At 44.6% G+C, this 23,956-nt stretch overlaps 1 protein-coding gene across 1 annotated transcript in view; it reads right to left on the bottom strand.

Annotated features, from left to right (window-relative positions):
* STOM (stomatin) overlaps positions 1 to 23,956 on the bottom strand; it is a 31,501-nt gene that overhangs the window by 5,475 nt on the left and 2,070 nt on the right. The window contains exons 2-6 of the mRNA XM_007094352.2: positions 12,876 to 12,979; positions 10,996 to 11,068; positions 9,859 to 9,941; positions 5,171 to 5,374; positions 4,052 to 4,186 (exon numbers count right to left, since the gene is read on the bottom strand). Coding sequence (XP_007094414.1) covers positions 4,052 to 4,186; positions 5,171 to 5,374; positions 9,859 to 9,941; positions 10,996 to 11,068; positions 12,876 to 12,979 — 599 coding nt within the window. The remainder of the gene's footprint in view (positions 1 to 4,051; positions 4,187 to 5,170; positions 5,375 to 9,858; positions 9,942 to 10,995; positions 11,069 to 12,875; positions 12,980 to 23,956) is intronic.

The raw sequence follows: 23,956 nt of genomic DNA on the forward strand, positions 1-23,956 counted from the left end.
CCCTGTACGTACGGAATGCAAAACAAGCTCCTGCCCGAGAACGGCAGGCTCTGGCTTTTTCCACGTCATCTCAGAGGTCCAATTAGGCACTTTGTTTTTGGTCTGGCGATGGACCGGCTGCAGAGATATCTAATCTCCCACTACTGTCAATATACGAGCTCTTGGCCGAGAAGCCAGACCCACCAGACTAGGCACACGGGCTGTTAACAGGAAAGCTGGTCTGAGGACGCTGCCCAAGATGTGAAGGCAGTAACCACCGGCTCGGTCTGAACACAGGCCACGTAGATGCCATGAACCGGCCCTCAGAAGGCAAAGCAAGATGCCTGTGGCGGTGTGGGGCTTCTGCCAATGCCCAGCAACCCCATGTTGATCCCCACTTCCATGTTTACAGACCGTCCCTTGACAACCAGCCATTTTCAGGTCTGTGAGGTTGGTACTGTTGTCTCCTTCTGTAGCCCAGGCGGGCTGGCCCGCAAAGGGCAGAGAAAGGGGATCTGCATCCCTCTACTCCACCTTCTCAACGAATAGAGGATGAGACCCAGGAATGTGCGCCCGAAAGCAGGTGGCAGGCATTTTTCTGAGAGTTCTGAGCGAGGAAATCAGGATGGACGCAAGTGTAAAAGGTATCACATTTCAAGTCATTAAGAGCTGGTCTAAAACATTGAAAAGGAGGTCCGACTAACACACGGTCAAGCTTGTGGGAGAATCTTTTGTGCTCCTTTCTCTCAAGCCATGTTTGCCAGCACTTTCATGTTCATTCTCTTCGGGGCATGGTGTTCCTTCGTGTGAACAAAGCACACTTTATGCATTCAACCACAAGGGACCTGTGGGCAGTTTCCAGGTTGAGGTAATACAAAGTGCTGCTGTGAACATTCTAGTACACGCCTTGTGTGTTTTGGTAAACACACAAGTGCATTTCTGTTGGATACACACTGCCAGACAGTTTTCCAAAATGGTGGTACCAAATCTGTGGTCTCACTAACAAAACAGGAGTATGAGTTCTTCCCTCGTCCACACTTGGCTCTTTTCTTTTTAGCCATCCTGGTAGATGTCTAGTGTGGTGTCTGCTTGTGATTTGAATTTGCATTTCCCTGATGGCTATGTAACGGAAATTCCTTCAGAGAGGAATTTCTCTCTGAAGGCTCTTAATCGATAGGCTCTCTTACCCTTTTCTTTCACAATTTATTTGTTGAAGAAATGGACTCCCTACTTTCCACGAGAACCTGACTGTACCATTTTGAATATATAAGCCTTATGGTTGTTGCAGGGTTACTGTGTTTTACAGAAAGGATAGACTCCTTGTGATTCGATGTGTTCACCCTAATCTTAAAGACAGATACTGCCCAGGTCCACGAGACTGTTCCAGACGATCTCTACAGTCTCATCCAGGTGGAGCACAGTCATTCAGAATTCTAACCAGCTTCCTTCATCTCTTCCCATTGTTATAAGGACTTCTCTTTCCTAACTGGTGAAAGCACTTGCCCAAGAGGCTTAGTCCGTCGTGGAAAGTCCAGAGGAGCCAGAGGGGAATTCTGATTTCCACTGCCACTAATCGACTGTGTGACCTTGAGGAAAATCACATGAATTTTCTGGGCTCAATCTTTTCATCTGAATAGTGGGATGGCAAATAAGTTTCATTTTTAGGGCCAAGGCCAAGCAGTTGAGGACTGTTACCTGAAGGGCAACAGAAGGGTTCTGAGGTCAAGCCTAAGCTCAGCGGAAAACAGTGCTGTGCTTGCTTCCCGGCAGGGGAATAGGAGGGTGCAGGGGCAGCCTCTGGACCAGGTTATCTGTCAGCTTCAGAAGATAATCTCTAAGGACCCTTCAGGCCCTGACGTTCTAAGTAGTCTCTTCAGTATGGCTTGGAATGGGGCTGTTGGTTAATGATGTAATCTAGATAAAAGCGATTCCTGTTTTTCAAAATACCAGTTCGATTATAGTAGGGCGTATTTAATGTTACCAGAAATACCACTGAGTCTTCTCAATGTGATGGCAGTACTGGAGGTTCCACAGAATTACCAGGTTGCCCTCATGAGCATCAATTATCACATTAGGAAAAGCTAACAATTCTGGTTAGTAGAAAATTCTTGGTATAGTGTCAAAGGAGCTGCTGTTGTATTTGATGCTGGCTAAGAAATTATAGTCCCCAATGTGTGGCTTAAAGGGCATCCTACTAGAAGGGCAGGGCTCTGTGCTTAGTCAATTATCACCAGCTACTACTATTTTCTTTCTTTAAAAAAAATTTTTTTTAATGTTTATTTATTTTTGAGGCGGGGGGAGGGGCAGAGAGAGAGGGAGCCACAGAATCCAAAGCAGACTCCAGGCTCTGAGCTGTCAGCACGGGGCCCCACGTGGGGCTCAAACTCATGAACTGTAAGATCATGACCTGAGCTGAAGTTGGACGGTTAACTGACTGAGCCCCCCAGGTGCCCTTATTACTATTTCCTAACAACAACAATGGCTTGGTCTGCCCCTTGTGTCTTGGGAGATCTGTCAAGTCCACAGCAACCCCTCCGATGAAGACTGGCCCTCTTCCTTCACCCATTCACAGGCAAAGGGCTGTGGAACTTAATATCTGAGTTTGCCCTTTTTTTAAAAAAGTGTTCTTAATGTTTATTTATTTTTGAGAGAGAGAGAGAGCGCCAGGAGCGCAGAGAGAGAAAGAGACAGAGTCCGAAGTAGTAGGCTCTGAGCCATCAGCACAGAGCCTGACGTGAGGCTCGAACCCACAAACCGTGAGATCATGACCTGAGCTGAAGTCAGACGCTTAACTGACTGAGCCACCCAGGCGTCCCCTGAATTTGCCCTTTTGACCAAACTTTGGCCAAAGAGAATCTCTCTGCTATGAATCTGGAATCAAGGCGGGTCTGTCCCCTTTAGTGTTCAGCTGAGGGAGGTGTGTGAACGTGAGAGTTGACTCTGCCCTCCAGCTGTCAGCAGTGAGATGAGGCCCAGGAGATGGAATGATTAGCTCCCTTTGGTCTTGACCACACTGCAGTCCCTGGCTCCATTTCTGATGGGACTTGACTCTACTTCCCATCCTTGGGTTTGGCGAGATATCCCTGTGTCCTTATGAATTAGCTCCAGAGACCCTCTTTCCTAGGTTAGATTAATAGATATTTCCTCAACACTTCTCCTATGGGGCACGCACCCATGTGGGCTCAAGAAGCAGGCAGGGATGGTGACGACAAGAAGGAGGGGGAAAAGCAGACATGAGAGGAGTGAAAAAAAGAAGAGGACAGAGAGGAAGAGGGAACAGTAAGAAGGAAGAAGGTCCTGAGAAAAGAGAGAATGAAAGAGAAGACAAAAATAGGCAAGGATTAGCTCAGGCCATGATCTCATGGTTTGTGAGTTCAAGCCCTGCGTTGGGTTCCACGCTGCTTGGGATTCTCTCTCTCTCCCTCTCCCTCTACCCCTATCCCACATGCACTGTCACTCTCTCTCTCAAAGTAAATAAACTTCAAAAAAGAAGATAGGGAAGGAACAAATGGTAGGCACATGGACCGGACTGTCCACTTGCTCTAAGCCAGAACTGTTCCTTTGTCCTTAGTGGGGGACTCGGAGCATGAAGTATGAGACATGGCAGGGCGGGGGGGGGGGGTGGGACATGCAGTCACAGAAGAATGATATGGCTCTGTACACACTGACGGGCTCACAGGATGATGTTAAGTGAAAGGATCAAGGAACAGAACGATACGTGGGTGTGACCATGCTTATGCAAAATAAGCCGGCAATCTAACACCCTAGTCAAATAAAACCCCGGTGTATATACTAAGCTGTCATGAGCGGTGGCCCCTTGGGGGGGCTTGTGGCTTGAAGTGATAGGGAGGCTTTCAACTTGGCTAAACCCGTTAAGATTATTTCCATTTTTATAACAACCATGCTTTCCTTAAAAAGAAAACTCGACAGGCAAAGCAAACTGAAAGAAAAAAAGAGAAAGAAAGAAAAGAAAAGAGAAAAACAAAGGAAAAGAAAAAAAGAGAAAAGAAAAGAGAAGAGAAGAAAAGAGAAGAAAAGGAAAGAAAAGGAAAGAAAAGGAAAGGGAGGTTACCTTGGCTCGGGCCTCCCGAGATGCCTCCGCCTCTGCAGCCATCGCCCTCTGGAGCTGCACAGGCAGCTTCACGTCCTTAATTTCCACGCGCTCCACCTTTATTCCCCAGTCGTCCGTGGCGTCATCCAGGGTACACTGTCAGGAAGAGAGAAGGCAAGCCAGGAATGCTCAGCCCAGCCCAGAGGCCTACGGTAGAGCACTGGGGTCTAGAGCAGACAGGGCGCTGGGGGAGAGCCGGGAGAGAGCTTACTTCTCCCGCGCTGGATGGAAGGCTGAGCTAGGGGCTGGGTCCCAGGGAGCTGATCCTGATTCTATTCCTAAGAAGCTCATGCAGAGGTTGGCGAACTTTTCCTACCAGGGCCAGTGATCGTTTACTTTCAGTGTCTGTTGCAACTGTGAACTGTGCCGATGTAGGTCAAAAACAGCTGTGGATAATACCTAAGCCAATGGGAGTGGCTGTATCCCAATAAAACTTTACTGATAGAAACAGGTGGCCAGCTGGCTCCTGATCTAATAGGACTCCACGTAAGCCACATTACTTCCTCCTGCTTCAACTTGGTCCCTTTACCATGGGTGGAATGAAATCCTACTTCCTGTCTCACATGGTGGCTGTGGACATCAGGTAAGGTCACAGATTTTACACACCATGACACTGATACAAGTAACAAGATCTCAGGTTAGAGTGCTTTATCTTTGTTGAGCAAGTCAGGTTTAATTTGTAATCTATTACCCAAGTAAGACTGGAAAGCACAGGAGTTCCAAGGGAAGTCATGGGACCCACACGAGAATTTAACAATACCCGCACTGTCTTGCAGAACGGCCTCTGGATTATTATGCTCAAGACAAAGGTTAAAGACTAATTCTCGGGAAACAAAACAAAACTACACTGAAGGGAATAAAAAAAAAAACGATGCATGCATCTGAGCTATTAACCCATGAGCTTTCTGTGTGAAAAATATTCCCTTCCACCAAATCAAGTTTGAGAAAACCTTTCTACGAAGGGAAGAAGGCAGGCCAGTGATCCCCCAGTTGGAATGAGTAAAAAGCTGTCAAACAACCAATGACCCTTTGCTTCATCTTTTGATTTCTGGTGGGTATCAGCCCCGGCACACGCCTCACCTGCATGTTGTGTGCAATTTCTTCCCTGTCAGACAGGATCTGAGAGAGGTTCTTGGTGCCCAGAACGTTCCTCAGAGTCGTTTGTGCCAAAAGACGGGTTGCGGAGTCGGCGTTGGTGATATTTGCCACGGCCAGAGTTGCGTTCTGAACGCGGTAATAGACCACGCCATCCACACTAATGGTCACGGAATCCTTAGTGAGGATCTGTAACAGAAAGGGAGCGGTTGCACACCGGCCGACCAACTCCTTCTTTAAGATGACTGCAAGGAATGTTGTTCTATGGAACATCTTGAACACTGGCCGATTTTCTTTAGTAAGCCCTATCGACTCAATGTCTGTGTTCCCTCATCATTCAGACGCGGAGGCCCCAGCCCCAACATGATGGCATTAGGAGGCGGGGCCTTCGGGACGCCCATCAGGTCACGAGGGTTGAACCCTCACGGCCATCTAGGATCTAGGAAGTGGACACTCCTCAGCCCCCGAGTCCAGCCTCCAGGACTGTGAGTAAGAAATCCTGCTGCTCCTGAGCCACCAACCTGTGGGGCTTGGTTGGAGCAGCCCGGATGGACTAAGACAACAGAGCGTCAGGAAGTGGAGTGTGTATTTAGAATTTTAATAAAATACATTCACTTATTCCTTAATTCCATTAATTCATTCAGTTAGTCAACAAATACTGAGATACCGCTCAGCAGCAGGCACTGTTCCTTCAAAGCGGACGGGGAATGAAGGGAGACTTTATGGGACAAAGGAAGGACACTTGTAGGTGGCCGGGGTGGTGTGTGAGCTGTGTCTTCAAGGAAGAAATAACATTTTTTTTTTTTAATTTTTAAATTAGAAAATTTTTTTTATTTTATAAAATTGTTTTAATGTTTATTTATTTTTGAGAGAGAGACAGAATGTGAGCAGGCGAGGGGCAGAGAGAGAGGGAGACGCAGAATCTGAAGCGGGCTCCAGGGTCCGAGCTGTCGGCACAGAGCCCGATGTGGGGCTCGAACTCACAAACCGTGAGATCATGACCTGAGCCGAAGTTGGATGCTTAACCGACTGAGCCACCGAGGCACCCTTTACATTTTTTATTTCAGAGAGAGAGAGAGAGAGAGAGAGTGTATGAGCAGGGGAGACGAGTGGAGGGCAGGGGGAGGGAGAGAGAAGGGGGGGGAAGAGAGAGAGAGAGAGAGAGAGAGAGAGAGAGAATCCCAAGCAGGCCCCACACTCAGTGCCAATACAGGGCTCGATTTCACAACCCTGGAATCGAGCCAAAATCATGAGACGGACGCTCAACTGACTGAGCCACCCAGGCAACCTGAAATAACAATTTTCTGAGGGTAGCATGAGAGCATCCAAGGCAGAGACAATAATGCATGAAACGGCACAGAGCCATGGCACAGCCTAGGTTTGCTGAGCTATATATATATATAAGTAGCACAGCATTGCTAGAACAAAAAGTGAATGGGGGACGTTGTTATAGGGGGAGATCAGGGTACAGACTCACTTTGTAGCACGCTCCATGAAGATGCTTACAAGCACAGAATTTGCCAATGCTCCTTCCTACCACCTTCAGGGCAGCACCTTAGTTTGGTGTAGGCGTCCTCTGACTGCTGGCCCTTCGGCCTCACTCCGTCCCACACCCTCCTGCACACCCTACACAGGACAAGGTGTGCGTCCCACATGCGCCACGTTGCATGTCCCAGGGCCTTCGTGCAGGTGTCCCCTCTGCTTGGATGTCCTCTCCCCTCTCTCTCCCGCATGCCATGAGACTGGCACATTGTTACTCATCACTCAAGACACAGCTCAAGTGTCTTCTCCTCTGTGAACCTTGCCAGACGGGGCAGACTTAAACACTTTCCCCTTTGCGCTTTGCAAAGCGCTTTGCAAATACTGCCCCTTTGCAGCGGCCAGTATTGCTGACCTACATCACCGCTTCTCTGCTGGACTAGGCATTTCTTAAGAGTAGTCTGTCTTTGTATCACAAGCACTGGCAGAGGGATGGATCCAAGGCAGGGGGTGAATAAATGCGAGATGACCTGAAACATGATCCTGGGAATTTAGTGATTGGTGTGGGGGCTCTACCCCGCTTTGCTTTGTGACCCTAGTGAGGCTCTTAAACTGCTTGACCTAGAGATTCCTCATTTGTGAGATGGGGCTAATTACACTGCCCAATTCTGTGCAAGTTTCTTTGAAGAGCTGGTAAGATGTTTGTGAATGAAGCTCTTTGGAAAGTGTAAAGGGGGGAGTCTGCATACCTCTGTCTGTTAAGCTCCCGATTCGATTCTGGCTCAGGTCATGATCTCAAGGTTCAGGAGTCCGGGCCCCGCCTCGGTCTCTGGGCTGACAGCTCTGGAGTCTGCTTGGAATTCTCTCTCTCTCTCCCCCCCGCCCCCGCCCCTCTCTCTCTCTGCCCCTCCCCTGCTCTCTCTCTCTATCAAAAATAAATAAACTTACAAAAAAAAGTGCAAAGAGCTATGTAAACGGCAAGTGATAACAACTAACAGTATTATATGGCTGTTTAGTCCCTGCTAGGCAGGAAAGTGGTAATCCTTTTTCTGATAATCTAAAAATACTTCTAATAGTATATTACCATCTTGCATGAAAATTAATCAGTTCCCATGATGTGATGGGAAAATGTATATCATTTCTAAACCATTTCTTGCCCTCGTGACTCTGCCACAGCCAGAGCTTTCTAAAGCTGCCGCCTCTCTTCCTACTGTTTATTGTAGGCAGAGTATTTATCTTCCTTCACATGAAGTTCACAGGGGATCGGAAAAAGGACTGCTCGCCAAGTTCCAATCTGCTCTGCATTCAGCAGCTCGCAAGAGAGAAGACAGCAGCTGGAAGGCAGAGGCTTACAGCAAGCCGGCCAGCTGCCTGTGATGTTTACAGAGGAAAATGCCAGGACTCCCAGCTACCCTGAAAGGGGCTCCTTCTGAGAGCCGATCTTCCCTGAGACATGGGAATCCGTGCAGAGAATACAGCACAGCTCCCAGCCTTGTTCTGGTGGGTAAAAGCGATTCCTGGTGTTCCTACGTACGTGTGGATTACAAAGTCTGACCTCACCCACTACTTGGATCAGTACCAGCAAGGAGGTTCCTGGGCTGGTCTCTGGATTTGGGAAAAAGAGAAAGCAATGAGGCCGGGCTCCACCGCCCTGCTGAGTAGCTGGCCTTTGGCCAGGAGACACTTGACATATTCTTCTATCCCTCCCTTCATCCTACTTTCAGGCTTTCTGTCTGCAAAGGTTAGGATGCCTCCCTGGACATGTGGACCAGGCTGGCTATCACTAGGTCACGGGCCAGGATGGAGCTAATGTGGATTGCATTTAGCATGCAGCGGTGGGAGAAGCATGAGGCGAGGACCCCAAAAAGCTAGATATTGGTCTGGCTCTGCCACTGTGGCCTGGAGGGATCCCTTTGCCCCACGGCAGCTACAAGCTTTCCAGGGATTCTGCTGTGAGTTTCAACAGTGATATTGCTTGCGAAACAGTTTGAAATAGCATGAAGTAGTTACTATTCTTTTTAAAAAAAAATTTTTTTTTTTAACGTTTATTTTATTTTTGAGACAGAGAGAGACAGAGCATGAACGGGGGAGGGTCAGAGAGAGGGAGACACAGAATCTGAAACAGGCTCCAGGCTCTGAGCTGTCAGCACAGAGCCCGACGCGGGGCTCGAACTCACGACCGCGAGATCATGACCTGAGCCGGAGTCGGCCGCTTAACCGACTGAGCCACCCAGGCGCCCCAAGTAGTTACTATTCTAAAACATTATAGGCTTTATCTAAAATGCCGAATGAGCAGTTCCTAATTTTGGGGCTTCTAGCCAATTAATCTAGAGTATAATCAAGAACCTTAAGAAGAAAAAGGTTAGAGAGGGAGGGAGCCAAACCATAAGAGACCCTTAAAAACTGAGAACTGAGGGTTGATGGGGGGTGGGAGGGAGGGGCGGGTGGGTGATGGGTATTGAGGAGGGCACCTGTTGGGATGAGCACTGGGTGATGTATGGAAACCAATTTGACAATAAATTTCATAAAAAAAAAAAAACCTTAAGAAGAATATTGTACCAAGCTGGATTTTCTTTTTTTTTTAAATGTCTTATTTTTGAGAGACAGAGTGTATGCGAGTAGGGAAGGGGAAGAGAGAGAGAGGGAGACACGGAATCCGAAGCAGGCTCCAGGCTCTGAGCTGTCAGCACAGAGCCTGACGCGGGGCTCGAACCCGTGACCCGTGAGACCATGACCTGAGCCGAAGTCAGTTGCTTACCCGACTGAGCCACTCAGGTGCCCCCTAAGCTGGATTTTCTATCAGAAACCAGCAGCAGAGAAATGTGGTAGTAAAAGTGATGACAAGTATGAAAAGCTAACATTACACTTGAGTTAACATTGTGTTACACTTCGTAGTAAGAAGCAGTTACATAGCACTTACTAACTTAGCCCCTGTTCTAAGCACTCTACACATAACATCTCACGTAGTCCCCACGAGAACGTTATAAAGTAGGTCCTACTGTCACAACCTCTATTTCACAGCTGAGGAAACTAAGGCACAGAGAAGTCGAGGAACTTGCTCAAAGTCACACAGCTGGAAAACGGTGACGGCCGACAGGCTCTCCACCTGTGCTCTCACCGCTCTCCTCTGCCTCTCTCATTGCTAAGTACTTTCACATGTGACATCTGTTACTCATGGCAAAAGACAACCTTACCTCCTGAGGGGGGATGTCAAATGAAATCGTTCTCATGTCCACTTTGATGAAGCTGTCCGTGCACGGCAGAATAAAAAATAAACCTGCAACAAAGAAACACAGAATGTTACGGAGAGACGCCAGTGCCGAATCCGTTCACCGTCAGAGAATCCACTCAGGCAACTGAAAGAAGCCAGTTCGTCTCAGTGCCTGAGCCAGACGCCAGGAATGCTATCCTCTTGCTTACTTCCCCCACCAAACTGTTGCCACTGAGGCCCGTGATTTCATTTCCTTACTCCGCTGTCACTGGCCGTCTTGTTTTCACTTAGACCAATGCAATCCTTCCCCAAGTCTTTCTGTATCTTTCGGTTTCTCTCCTATGGCCCGTTTTCTCAGCCACGAGCACAAGTCTTTCCTGAACTGCAAAGCCCTGAACCCGTCACACGAGGTCCAGCCCAACCTGCCCAGGCCCCTCTGCAGCCCTTCTCCCGTCCTTGTGCTCTATGCTCTTGCTGGGCTGTTCCCTGCAGTTCCCTGGGTCTGCCGTGCTCCCTTCTACATCGCTCCGCGCCTGTTGCCGTTTCTGCGGGGAACACCTCCCCTCTGGCTAACACCTCTCCAGACCTCAAGACTCAGCCGAGATGTCACCTTCAGCCCAGATGGTCTCCTCCTACTAATTCGGGTCAGTGACTTGTCTCTGGGTTTCCACAGCTATCTGCAATTACTTGACCCTAATACTTATCACACGGGGTTGTAACTGTTTTCCTTTTTGGTGTCCATTAGACAGCAAGATCCTTGAGGGCACAAACCATATTTTAGTCTCCCTTGAATTCCCAGAGCCTGGAATGCAGTAGGGGCTTAAGTGAAGTTTGCCAAAAGCGATGACTGAAAGCCTTTAGCGTAATAGGAATTCTCATGCTCAGACTTCCATGGCTGCCGCTATTCTTGGCCTAAAATAATGTTATCAGCTTGGATGGGAAGGGGAGGGGAGCTAAGGGAAGGAAAGGGTGATTGTGGCAAGACTGGCTCGTGCCACTGCTATTGTTACACATGCACTCTTTTCTAAGCCAACAGAGAAAGGGCCCTTGGAAGGGAATTCACATCAACAGGAGGAAGAATTCCAGTCTCCAGACAACCACCCAGAACCCTTATACTGACCAGGTCCTTTGGCTCCTCCTTGTAAAATGCGACCCAATCTAAAGATGATGGCTCTTTCATATTCTTTTATGATCTAAGTTAAAAACACAAATAATAATAATTTAACATGAGGAGTGCAAATATTTATATCCACTATTTATTTTATACACAGCTTCTTTTTTTTTAAGTTTGTTTATTTTGAGAGAGAACGAGCACAAGTAGGAGAGGGGTAGAGACAGGGAGAGAGAAAATCCTAAGCAGGCTCTGCACCATCAACTTGGAGCCTGATGCGGGGCTTGAATTCACCAACTGTGAGATCACGACCTGAGCTAAAACCAGCAGGTGGATGCTTATCTGACAGATCTACCTAGGTGCCCCAACATAAACAGCTTCTCAAATATGTATTTCTGCCCTAAACAGATTAGATGCCTCTATTTTGTTTTGTTTTTTTTCTCTAAAATCCAGATAGTATCAGGGTGCCTGGATGGCTCAGTTGGAAGGGCATGGGACCCTTAATCTTGAGGTCATGAGTTTGAGCCCCACGTCGGGTGTAGAGGTTACTTAAATACATAAAACTTAAATAACTAAATACATAAATACATAAATGGAGTTCCTGGGTGGCTCAGTTGGTTAAACATCTGACTCTCGATTTTGGCTCAGGTCATGATCTCACGGTGCATGGGTTTGAGCCCCATGTCGGGCTCTGTGCTGGGATACTCTCTCTCTCCCTCTCTCTCAAAAATAAATACACATTAAAAAAACCAATTAAAAATAAATAAATAAAATCCAAACAGTATCTATAAATCACATGTCCAATATTTTATTACCCCCACCAAGCATGATATGTATTTACTATTTTTTTAAGTTATTATAAAAGCAATACATATTCATGGTATAAAATTTGGGAAGTATAGAATAGTATACAGGAGCAAATCCATAACTTCACTCCTCAGCTGTTAACATCATCATTCAGTTACTCATGCATTGTGAATACAGAAAAAAAAAGAAAAGAAAGAAAGAAAAAAACTAAATTCCCCATAGTTTGTCTCCTGATATCTTAAATCGTAACAATAAACTTATCTGAAAATTATAGAGCATATTTTATCTCTTTAGGAATATGTAAATGATAGTCATTTGTCACAGTATTAATAACTTCATGGAAAAAATAACCAGCATTTAGGGGGCATTTACCATGTGCCAGGCATTGGGATACACATGTTTAGATACATTATTTTAATCCTCACATTGGCCCTAGGAAGTGGGTGTTGTTACTTCCTCCCATTTCACAGGAAGGAAACATGGCAAAGGTCACATGGTGAACAATGGAGCCAGCAACCAAACCTCGGCCTCCTGAATCTGGACAGGAGCGTCCCACATCCCAAACTTCGATGGTGAGCCTTACTTTTGTTTTGGCGGTGGGAGAGCTTGAACATACCCACGTGTTTTGGGGGGGTTTTTTTGAAAGCGAGAGAGTGAGCTGGAAAGGGGCAGAGAGAGAGGAGGACAGAGAACCTGAAGAGGGCTCTGTGCTGACAGGATGACAGCAGCAAAGACCGATGTGGGGGTCGAACTCCCGGACCTTGAGATCATGACCTGAGCTGAAGTTGGACGCTCAACCGACTGAGCCACCCAGGCACCCCAATGGTGATCCTTACTATAGGTATTTCTTACCTGTAAGAAAGACCGCCTGAAAAGAAGTTCTAAAGTTCCATCACAATAGACTAGAGTGAATCTTCTAAAGGAGTCATGAAGGAAAAAGAACTACAGGCCAGCAGGTGTCTGTCTCTTTTACACACACACACACACACACACACACACACACACACACACACACACACACAAAGGGGGTTTATGTAGTTAGGGCTTGACCCCTTTCCAGACGCAAGTGAAATATTCTTTACCTTTATGCACATCCATACCGATATTGGGAAGGTTATAACTGTGAACAAGAACGAGACAGCCACCAAAATCCAGCCACAAGGTCCAAGGCCCGTATTAGGGCTATCTGTGAAAACAAAAAATATGCAACTCTTATCATGGTGATTAGCACACTCTGACCATCTTCAGCCTCTGTTCACTGAACACACTTATACTTGGAGTCTGGAGCTGGTTTACATGGATTTTCCCATGCAATCCTTACAACAACGCTGAAGTGCAGGGTGCTACTTTTTTCTTTTTTTTAAGTTTATTTATTTTGAGAGAGAGAGAGAATCAGAGCCCACGAGTGGGGGAGGGGCAGAGAGAGAGGGAGAGAGAAAATCCTAAGTAGGCTCCGTGCTGCCAGTGCAGAGCCTGATGTGGGGCTCGAACTCACGAACCACACGATCTTGACCTGAGCCCAGATCAAGAGTTAGATGCTTACCTGATTACCTGACTGAGCCACCCACATGCCCCGGTGCTACTTTTTCTAATCTCCTTAACATGACAAAGGCTGTCTATGTTATTTTCTATCCTGCAGATATTTATTAGGCACCTAATATTTATTAGGGTTCGTGCTTTGCACTGAAGGGGTAAAAGGGAGTAAGACCCAATCCCAGCTATCAGGCAAGTTCAGCGGGCAGGACAGACAAACAGATCGTTAGAACACTGGGTGGTGAGTGCAGACATAGAGCACTCTGTTCTGAACATTTTGAAAACACGGAATAGGGGTAACTCACACCGGTGGGACAGAGTGGGGCTCGGATGGGTGGACAGTTTTCCTCCCACTTTTCTAATTGTTTCCTTTCCTGTAACACGCAATAGCTTTTCGTCTTGTTATAAAGGTAATACACGCCCTGCTGCAAGAAATTCAGAAAAGTATGGAAAAGAAGGGGAAACGTACTCAATCCACACATGGTGAGTATGTTTCCAAACCTTTCTCTTGTACACCTTCATTTTATGAGTAAATAAAATGTGTAACCTATTTTTCTCCCTTCTATTATTCTCACCTCCTTTTTCAGCCTTTGTTGCTATGCACCTGTGCTTTTTCTAAATTTTTTTTAGCAGCTATACTTGCACAAAGTTTAAAAAGTCCAAAAGTTCTAGAAGACTACTACAAAAAGAGAGTGGTCCCCTGCTTACCTCTTTCAGCGTTTCTTTCCTCAAAGGCAGCTGCTCTGTTGGCGGAGTATTTTGGTATACACTCCATGTTTCTAAATAACATGCTGATTTTGTTCCTTGTGGCTCTCTTCGTTTTGAGCATTCCTTATTGACTTTCCACTGTGGAAGGGGATTTAGCTTTTCCTCCGCCCATAAATACACCCATCCTTCTAATTACATCGTACTTTTTGTGTGGTCATTATAGCATTTTATATTTCATGTATACGTCAATGCGATTCAAAGCTAAGCCACGCAGGGACGTCTAATTCATTTTTCTGTACCACACAACTTTTTGTTTTTCTTCACTGTCTTGCTTTTTCCCTTTGCTTAGGTTTTCTTTTTTTTTTTTTTTTAAGTTTATTTTATTTATTTATTTTGAGAGGGAGAGAGCAGGAGAGGGGCAGAGAGAGAGAAAGAATCCCAAGCAGGCTCTGCATTGTCAGCACAGAGCCCGATGCGGGGTTCGAACTCACGAACCATGAGATCACGACCTGAGCTGAAATCAAGTCGGACACTTACCCGACGGAGACACCCAGGCCACCCCTCACCTTTGCTTACTTTTTAATGTACTCACTGATTCAGCCTCAAACCGCTCATCAATGATCTCAATCTCCTCTCTCAAGGTCAGGTACTCTACCAATTTCATCCTCCAAGAGTCTTTCTTGGACCCATGTCTGGACTTGCTCTCTTGGGTGTTGTGAACAGCTGTCCCAGTGACTGGCTTTCACTACCATCCGGGAAAACCCCTTTCACTTCCTGGCTTGTGTTTTTCCACTTTCTGTATCCAGAGTCTTCCTCATTTTTAGTTTCTTTTTCCTCTTTGTGGAGGGCAGAGGGACTTTGAAGGCCAAGGGATACTATCACTTTTCTTATCGACCACTGAAAGCATCTGTTCTATTTCTAGGAGCTGTTTTAATAATGAGAGGGAGACTGGCAACAGGGCAAGAGGCAGACCAGGGACCTGTTACGGCTCAGAAGGGCAAAGATAACAGTGAGACGGGCCTTTGAACAAATGGTGGGCCAAGAAATAAGCAGAGTTCAGGCTGAGACCTTAGGAGAGAAGAGACACAAGATGGCATCCAGGTCAAGTGCTCTGAAACACAGAATGAAAGACCAGGAATAGACATTATATATTCTTTGTAGTTTTCTGATTCTGTGTCACAGTGGGAGATAAACAAACGTCCTATGCATACTTGAATAAAAGTGCTCTAAGTTAATCTCCTGGAAGTTTCTAAGTTAAAATTTGTGGGGTCGTAGACATATTCACTGAGAGGATACACCAAGCAAGGCCACAATGCTGCCTGTGCAGAAGGCTCCATCAGACATTATCACAACTGTCAATAATCAGAGTGGCCATTTTTAGGTGGTTTGTTATAGGCACCGTATTCAATTACTTTAGATGTGTATCTCATTGTACTCTTTCCAAGCCCTGTGAAGTTATATATTTTTAATGTTTTATTTATTGTTTTTGAGAGAGACAGACACAGGGTGCAAGTGGGGGAGGGGCGGAGAGAGGGGGAGACACAGAATCTGAAGCTGGCTCCAGGCTCTGAGCTGTCAGCACAGAGCCCGACACGGGGTTCAAACCCACAAACTGCGAGATCATGACCTGAGCCGGTCAGTTGTGCAACCGACTAAGCCAGCCAGGTGCCCCTAAGATATTGTTTAATGTATGTTTGTTTGTTTGTTTATTTTGAGAGAGAGAGAGAGAGAGAGCTCAAGCAGGGGAGGGACAGAGTGAGAGACAGAGTCCCAAGCAGGCTCTGAGCTGTCAGCACAGAGCCCAGCGTGGGTCTGGAACTCACCAACCACAAGATCATGACCTGAGCCGGAATCAAGAGTTGGACGCTCAACCGATTGAACCACCCAGGCGCCCCTGAAGTTAAGTATTTTTAATTTCATTTTACAAAGGAGATAACTGAAACAACAAAGCTTTCCCAAGGTCACATGAGGGAGGAAGATCTGGGATTCAAACATAGGACATCTTGCTCCAGAGCTCCTGTTCTAAGTCCATTCACTCCTTTGGTCCTTTGACTCTGAATTAAAAAAAAAAAAAAATCAAAAAGAATTCTGGGGCGCCTGGGTGGCTCAGTCGGTTAAGCGGCCGGCTTCGGCTCAGGTCATGATCTCACAGTTTGTGAGTTCGAGCCCCGCGTCGGGCTGTGCTGACAGCTCAGAGCCTGGAACCTGCTTCGGATTCTGTGTCTCCCTCTCTCTGACCCTCCCCACTTGCACTCTGTGTCTCTCTGTCTCAGAAATAAACATTAAAAAAATTTTTTTTAAATAATAAAAAAAATTCTCATCAAAGACATTTTTGTGTCTGGAGCACTTTCTCAAGAGAGTATGCAAACTTGGAAAGCATGGTAGGAGTTCTGAGAATGAAATCTGATGTCCCTACAGAGGAAGGCCTCTTAATTCCAGCTGTGCCTATTTATAGCGAAATGGTCTCAAGGTTCTCTGCCAGGCTCAGGTCTAGGTTTCCAAAGTGAAATGGATTGCAAATAAGGAACACACTGGCCAAATACTTCTCTGACAGCATCTGGTGCTTTCTAAAATACTGCCCCAAACCTCCTATCTCCAGGCAAAGTACAAACCTCTGCATCCTGAATATATAAGACTAGAAACTTTTGGAAGGATGGGATGTTTATTCTTATTCTCGCCCAGTCTTTTTGTATGGACATGTGTGCATGCACTCTGTTTCTGTCGTGACGTTATTCTTGAAATCCTCAAATGAATATACGAGATTACAGACCAAGAGCAGTAAGAAATGAAGTGCGTATCTGGAAAACTGGACTTGGACTTTCACATTTCAAAGGCTCAGCTAGAAGCAATCCATGTAGGGGCACCTGGGTGGCTCCGTTGGCTAAGTGCCTGACTCTTGATCCCAGCTCCCGTCATGATCTCACTGTTCGTGAGTTCGAGCCCCGTATGGGGCTCTAAGCTGGCAGTGCAGGAGCCTGCTTGGGATTCTCTCTCTCCCTCTCTGCCCCTCCCCTGCTCACTCTCACTCAAAATAAATAAACTTTAAAAAACCAATAAAAAATAATCTCTTTATACGCTGGGGAAATGGCACCATTTCAGATTATTCTGGTGCCTCTAGAACTATCTCATTCTCAACCCTTGAAATTCTTCCTTATCTGGTTATAGCTCATAAAGGTACATAGTCACATTCCTCAGAGAGGTGAGGCTTATCCTTCACCAAGGTACTAATGAGTTCTTAGTCATCTACCATTCACGGGCCAAAGAGGAATAGAAATTCTCAGTTACTCCCCCAAATTGAAATTCATTTCCTTCAAGTCCCTCATTCATTAGCTTGAAGACTGAATACCTCCCAGCTGTAGGAGGTAAAAGATAAATGATGAGCAGTCAGTATTCCTGAGATATTTTGGTTGATATACTTGTTGGTACTTGGCTGGGTGGGGATATTCGTAAAGATTGGTGACCCCATGACACTCGGTTGTAAATACTACTTGGCCATAGTTTTTATCTTTTCTTTTACTACAAAACTCTTCTGAAAACTGCATTAAAGTAATTTTTGTAATCTTTATTTATTTTTGAGAGGGGGGAGGGGCAAAGAGAAAGGGGGACTGAGCATCCGAAGCAGGCTCCGTGCCAACCGCAGCGAGCCCGATGTGGGGCTCGAACCCACAACCCACATGAACCCAACGGTGAGATCACGACCTGAGCTGAAGGTGGATGCTCAACTGACTGAGCCACCCAGGTGCCCCAAAATAAAATTTTAACTAATCAAAGCAAGGTTTTGAAAGTGGATATAAGTTTATACATCAACACTGTTTAACTGAATATTCAAATGGGGCTTATCTCCAGGGGACTAACATGAATTTTTAAAAACATCATTTTTTTTCTCTTATTTTAAAAGAAAAATTATCTATACCTTCATTTTCTCTAGATGGCGATTATTTTCTACCTTGCTATTTGTCCTTTAAACCTTTCCTATCTGCTTTTTTAAAAAAATAAAATAAAATAAAATAAAATAAAATAAAATAAAATAATGGTATACATAATTATTTTAAACCTGCTTTCCCCCCAATTGTGAGTATCTTTTCATGTCAGTACATATTCTTTATTATTAAAGGTTGAATAATATTCCATTGTTCCATCTAATGAACAATTAGGTTCCAATTTTCTCAAATAGAAACTTGCTGCAATGCATATATGCTTAGCAAAACTTCCACGCATCTTCCCTGTGTAAACAAATTTTGTTGAAAAGATAAAATCACACAATTCTTAAATTTTTCTCATTCTGGAGGTATATTTTATAATTAATAATAATAACCATTTGTTGAATGTTTATCACATGTCGGCCACAAGCAGGTTCCTCACATACCTTCTTTCTAACATTTACAAAAATTGTAAAGTAGGTATGAAATACCCCTCCTGGACTCCCAAAGAAATAAAAGCAAAAGACTTTCTGGGAAGAGACAGAAGGAAACAAACAAAATCACGAAACAAACAAACAAAAGTTGCACAGTAATTTTTGTTGGGTTGGCTCCCAAAAAAGCAGTAAAATAAGCTTTTCAAGAGCATGACGCAGGCATAATTTCAGAGCACTCCATGTTGTTAATGATACTGTATCAGCTGATTCACTTTAAGATCTACTGAACTTGGCATTGCTGGAGATCGTGTGGATTAATAATAAATTCCATTTATCTTTGATATTTTATTCTAAAGTTCAAAAGATTAGATGTCCTCTTCAGGGAAAGGCCAGAAAAGTCTTCCACAATATCTGAAAATCTAACTCAGGGTCATTTGTATCATTATACACAAAAAAGAAAAGAACCAGCCCAAGGATTGTTGCAATGCCTGAAAAGCAGCATTTCAAGGACAATCTTTTCCTTCCCCTTTCCCGGAATGCAAGAGAAACACTTCACTTCGTGTTGTCAAATGCCAAGAACAGTGCAGTTTGGGTGGGGAGAGATAAGAGGGCTAGGCGGTTGGCCTCAAAAACACACACTAACAGCATGGTCTTAACAGCACTTTTTTAAGGGGCAACAGTTGGTGGAAGTGAAAGGTCTGGGCAATTTTTCATTTTTCTTAAAAGCATAAATATTCAGGATATAAGTGTTCTTTTTGGCCACCACTATCCCCCACCAGAGATTCTACATCAGGATTTGCCACACTTTTCTGTAAAGGACCAGAAACGTTAGGCTTTGTAGGCCATAAGGTCTGTTGCAATTACTGTGCACCCCAGAAGCAGTCACAGGCAACATGCCCATGGGTGGGCAGGCTGTGCTCAAGTGAAACTCATGGATATGGAAATCTGAATCTCATATAATTTTCATGGATAACAAAATATTCTCCTTTTTTTAAAATGCATGCATGCAGGGGAGCGGCAGAGAGAGGGAGAGACAGAATCCCCGAGCAGTCTCCGTACTGTTAGTGCAGGCTTGATCTCTAGAACTGTGAGATCATGACCTGAGCCGAGAGCAAGAATCAGATGCTCAACTGACTGCACACCACTAGGGTGCCCCAATATTCTTTTTTGAAAAGACCACTTATAAAATTTTTTTTTAATGTTCATTTATTTTTGAGAGAGACAGAGACAGAATGCGAGTGGGTTGGGCCAGAGAGAGGGGGAGGCACAGAATCCGAAGCAGGCTCCAGGCTCCGAGCTGTCAGCACAGAGCCTGACGCGGGGCTTGAACTCACAAGCTGTGAGATCATGACCTGAGCTGAAGTCGGACGCTCAACCGACTGACGCTCAACCGACTGAGTCACCCAGGCACCCCTGAAAAAACCACTTAAAAATATAACAACTATTCTTAGCTTGTGGGCTATGGCCCACAGGCAATAGCCAGGCAATCAGCCTGGCAATCAAAAGCAGGCAATCAGCCAGATCTGGTCCACAGGCTATATGGCCCGTCCCTGGTCCAAGTCCTACAGCTATGTATTTGAGGAGAACATCATGAGTTAAATAATATATTTGATCTTTCAGGTTTTCAAGTAAGGCTACAGTTTTCATTCAGATCCTCTGTTTCTCTCTCCTTTGTTTTGAAACAAGGGCTTTAAAAGACTTGATGAAGTAAAAATTCAAGGTAGGCCAAATAGGCCAAAGGGCAGGGAAATATGCAAATGTCAATATAAGACATATTTCATTAATGATGACATATACCAATTAATCAAAATTTTACTATGACTGAGTTTTTCAAATGCCTGGAATTTACAAAGAAAGACAAAGAAGGGAAGGAAACCACAGAAGAAAAGGACAAGAAGAGAAATGGAGGAAAATAAAGTGAAGAAAAAACAAAAATGAAGGCAGGACTCTACAGAGAGAAACATTACACCAGGTGGGGTGGGAGAGGGGCAGAGCTTAGCACACAATAGGGGCTCAATAAATTCATGTTAAAGAAACAATGGTATTTAGTTGGAGGCTTTCAAAGCAAAGGAGTGCACACACTGTAACCCGCCTTTCAAATGATTATTTTAATTACAGTTCTTCGAATGCCCTAATCCTGAAGCCTCTAGGGAAGAAATTATTCTCTGGGCCGGAGTGGCTACAGGCCAGATGATATCAAGTTAAGAGCCATGACTGGAGATCCTACTTTTTCTTCCTTATTATAAACCATCCATGGCTACAAATACTGGATGAAAAGAACCGACACGGGGGCGCCTGTGTGGCTCAGTCAGTTAAGTGTCCTACTCTTCGCTTCGGTTCAGGTCATGATTTCACGGTCTGTGGGATGGAGCCCTGCTTTGGGCTGCGTGCATACAGAGCAGAGCCTGCTTGGGATCCTCTCTTCCTGTCTCTCTCAAAATAAATAAATAAACATAAAAAAAGAAAAACAAAACAAAAAAGAACCAATACTGGTGAACCATTATGGGATCTGAATCACAAATCTTAAACTGTATTTACCATGAGATATTAGAAAAAGGGAATGGACAATTCCTTTTAAGAAAGATTTCCAGTACAAGTTGAAATAAAGGGAGTCTTTTGCTTCGCTCAAAAAAGAGTAAGGAACTTAAATATGTGTAAATATTTTATTTCCCAAGCATCTTGGGGATTTTCTGTAGCTTTCCTTCATTTGACTATTTCCAGCCATAAAGCAGGAGGAAAAAGAGGTTGAGTGTCATGAATAATTTTAAATTTGAACCTTCTGAGTCTTAAATAGGGCCCCCCCCTCTCCTAATTGCCTATTACACTTCACCCTCTCTAAAAAGGTGAGGGCGCCTGGCTGGCTCAGTAGGGTAGAGCGTGCGACTCTTGATCCCAGGGTCATGAGTTCAAGCTCCACATTGGACGTGGCGCCTATTTAAAAAAAAAAAAATCACATTTATAATTATTCTTTTCAGGGTCCATCTTCTTCACAGATTTTGGTCTTCTTAAAACAGTATAGCATGATGGCTTCAAAGCTGGCTTTGCCAGTTATTAGCTGTGTGATTTTGTGAAAGTATCTGACTTCTCTGCACTTCAGTCTACTTGCTTAAAAATAGAGCTAATAAGAGTACCTCCTCAGAGGGTTATCGTGAAGAGTAAATGAGCTAATACAATAGACATCTAGAGCATAACAGGTACTCAAAAAACATTTGTCAAGTAAATAATTGCTGAATGCGCTGAGGGATTCCGCTGTTTCTTCGGGGGAAAGGAAAGCCTTTACATGAGACAAACTTGATCTACACGTCAGCAGACAAGACCCAAGAATACAGTGCAGACCATCCTCTGTCCCAAAGCAGTTGTCAGAATGAATACGTGTGACCTGAATATGGCCCACAGCTGGCAAGATAAAAACAGCCATTTCCAGAAAAACTGGAGAGAAAAACAATTTCATAATGGTATTAAGTTAATTACATTTAGACTAGTCCTGAGATCCATTAAGAGAACAAAATGCTCCTACTTCTGCTGTTGTTTTGTTTTTCCCAGCTCCTTTTCTTGGACATCTTAAAAGCATCTAGAATTAAGTTTTTCCCATAAAAGTCTTTGGAGGGCAACATCATTTAACTACAGAGTGAGAAACCAGGGGCTCCTAGCTCGCTCAGTCAGCAGAACATTGAGACTCTTGATCTTGGGGTCATGAATTCAAGCTCCACACTGGGCATAGAGCTTACGTTAAAAACAAAATGGGGAACAGTTGCATAAGGAAACTAAATCATAAGGTTCCCCATTCTCAACTGAGGCCAAAAAGCTAAGCAGCGGCTAAGAGTTCAGGATTTGGGTGTCAGATTCCAATTCTACCACTAACTTTTCTCACCAGAAAAAGGAGGGAAAAGAACACTCATCCCATATAAAAACAAACGTAAAGAGCTTGACACTCAGGCAGTACTCACTAAATAGCAGCTGTTACTTTTATCACAACTTTAAGATCACACTGATACAGCTTACAGGAATAAACTTTTTAGTAAGTGAATTGCCTTCTGGGACCTGCACACCCCAAAGAAAATACCAAGGCTAACAATCTGCCTGGGGACTCTGTCTCTGGAGGAGAAACAGACCACATTTGGGCAGGTAAATCAGAGCTCTAAGCTTTCTTGGACCATCTTTCATAAACACTCTTTGTCCATAAATTTTAGTTTCCTGCATAATAACCAGGTTTTCTGAACAGTCACTGTTAAATTTTCTCATTTGATTCTTGAAACCTTGGGAGACAGTTACTGTGGTAAGATTATGCCCAAGACAGAGATGAGGAATTGACTCCGGAGGCTGAGATTTGCCCAAGGTGACCCAGGTAGTAAGGGATGGTATTGAGAGCTCAGTTCCGATCCTTGAATTCTGAATTCCACTCCCATTTCACTACACTATGTCATCGTACCATAAGTGCATTCACAACTGGGCAAGGTTGGTATAATTTTTATTGTGTGATATTTTGCAACAGATACTTTACCGCTCACATCTTCAAAGGCTAATCTACGGAAATGGCAGGCCAAATGCTTGGGGTTTAAGTTTCTTTACTAGCCCCGGAAGACAGACAACGATTCAGAAAGAATGGGGGAAGGAGAATTGACTAGAATTTCTACCTTTTCTCTTTCCACACTTCACAATGTATTATCATGGCAACCCAATATATATACATGTATATACACACACACGCCGGCTTTAGTAGACTTGGTCACTGGTTTGAGTTAATTTGTGACCATTGATGGTTTAACTCGGCTTAATTATTAAAGAAGTTACAAAGTTCTCTCCAATCTGATCAGCTGTAACAACTGAAATAAACAAATAAGTCCCTTGATTCTGCTTATTTTCAGGCATTCTCCCAAAGGGATATGTTCTGTTGACATGTCTCTTAATTATAATAATACATTTCTTTGTGATCCACCTGCATTATTCCATTACAAAGTGAATGCACTGGCTTTAAGAAAAAGTAATTTTGCCCTGGGTTTGGTCATATTTACATTCCTAAGACTAATTGTCAGCAAAATCGTAACAGGATAGAGTTTGGGCTTTTATATTCCACTGTTTCCTTCAGAAGCAGCCTTCTGGGGATGTCTTATTCAAGAGGTCTGTATTGAAGCTAGGTTCTTCTGGGCTTTCTTTGTTCTCCCTCACCTTTAGTGAAGTACTGGTGTTTGACAAGCTCCTCTGTTCAGGTACACATTTAAAATTTTTTTAATGTTTATTTTTGGAGAGAGAGAAAGTGGAGGAGGGGCAGAGAGGGAGACGCAGAATGCAAAGCAGGCTCCAGGCTCTGAGCTGTCAGCCAGAGTCCGACGTGTGGCTTGAACTCACAGCCATGAGATCATGACCTTAGCTGAAGTGGGACACTTAACCCGACTGAGCCACCCAGGTGCTCCTGTTTGGGTACACATTTTGGAGGTAGCTCTAGGATAGGGAAAATGGTTTGGAGAAATCACAGAGCTCAGGTTTGAAACCTAGCTCTGAATCACACACATGTGTGATTTTCCTACTCTGAGCCCCGGTTTTCTTGCTGTAAAATGGTGGATAATGTCT

This window comes from Panthera tigris, chromosome D4 (genome assembly GCF_018350195.1).
Source record: "Panthera tigris isolate Pti1 chromosome D4, P.tigris_Pti1_mat1.1, whole genome shotgun sequence".
Classification (NCBI taxonomy): Eukaryota; Metazoa; Chordata; class Mammalia; order Carnivora; family Felidae; genus Panthera; species Panthera tigris.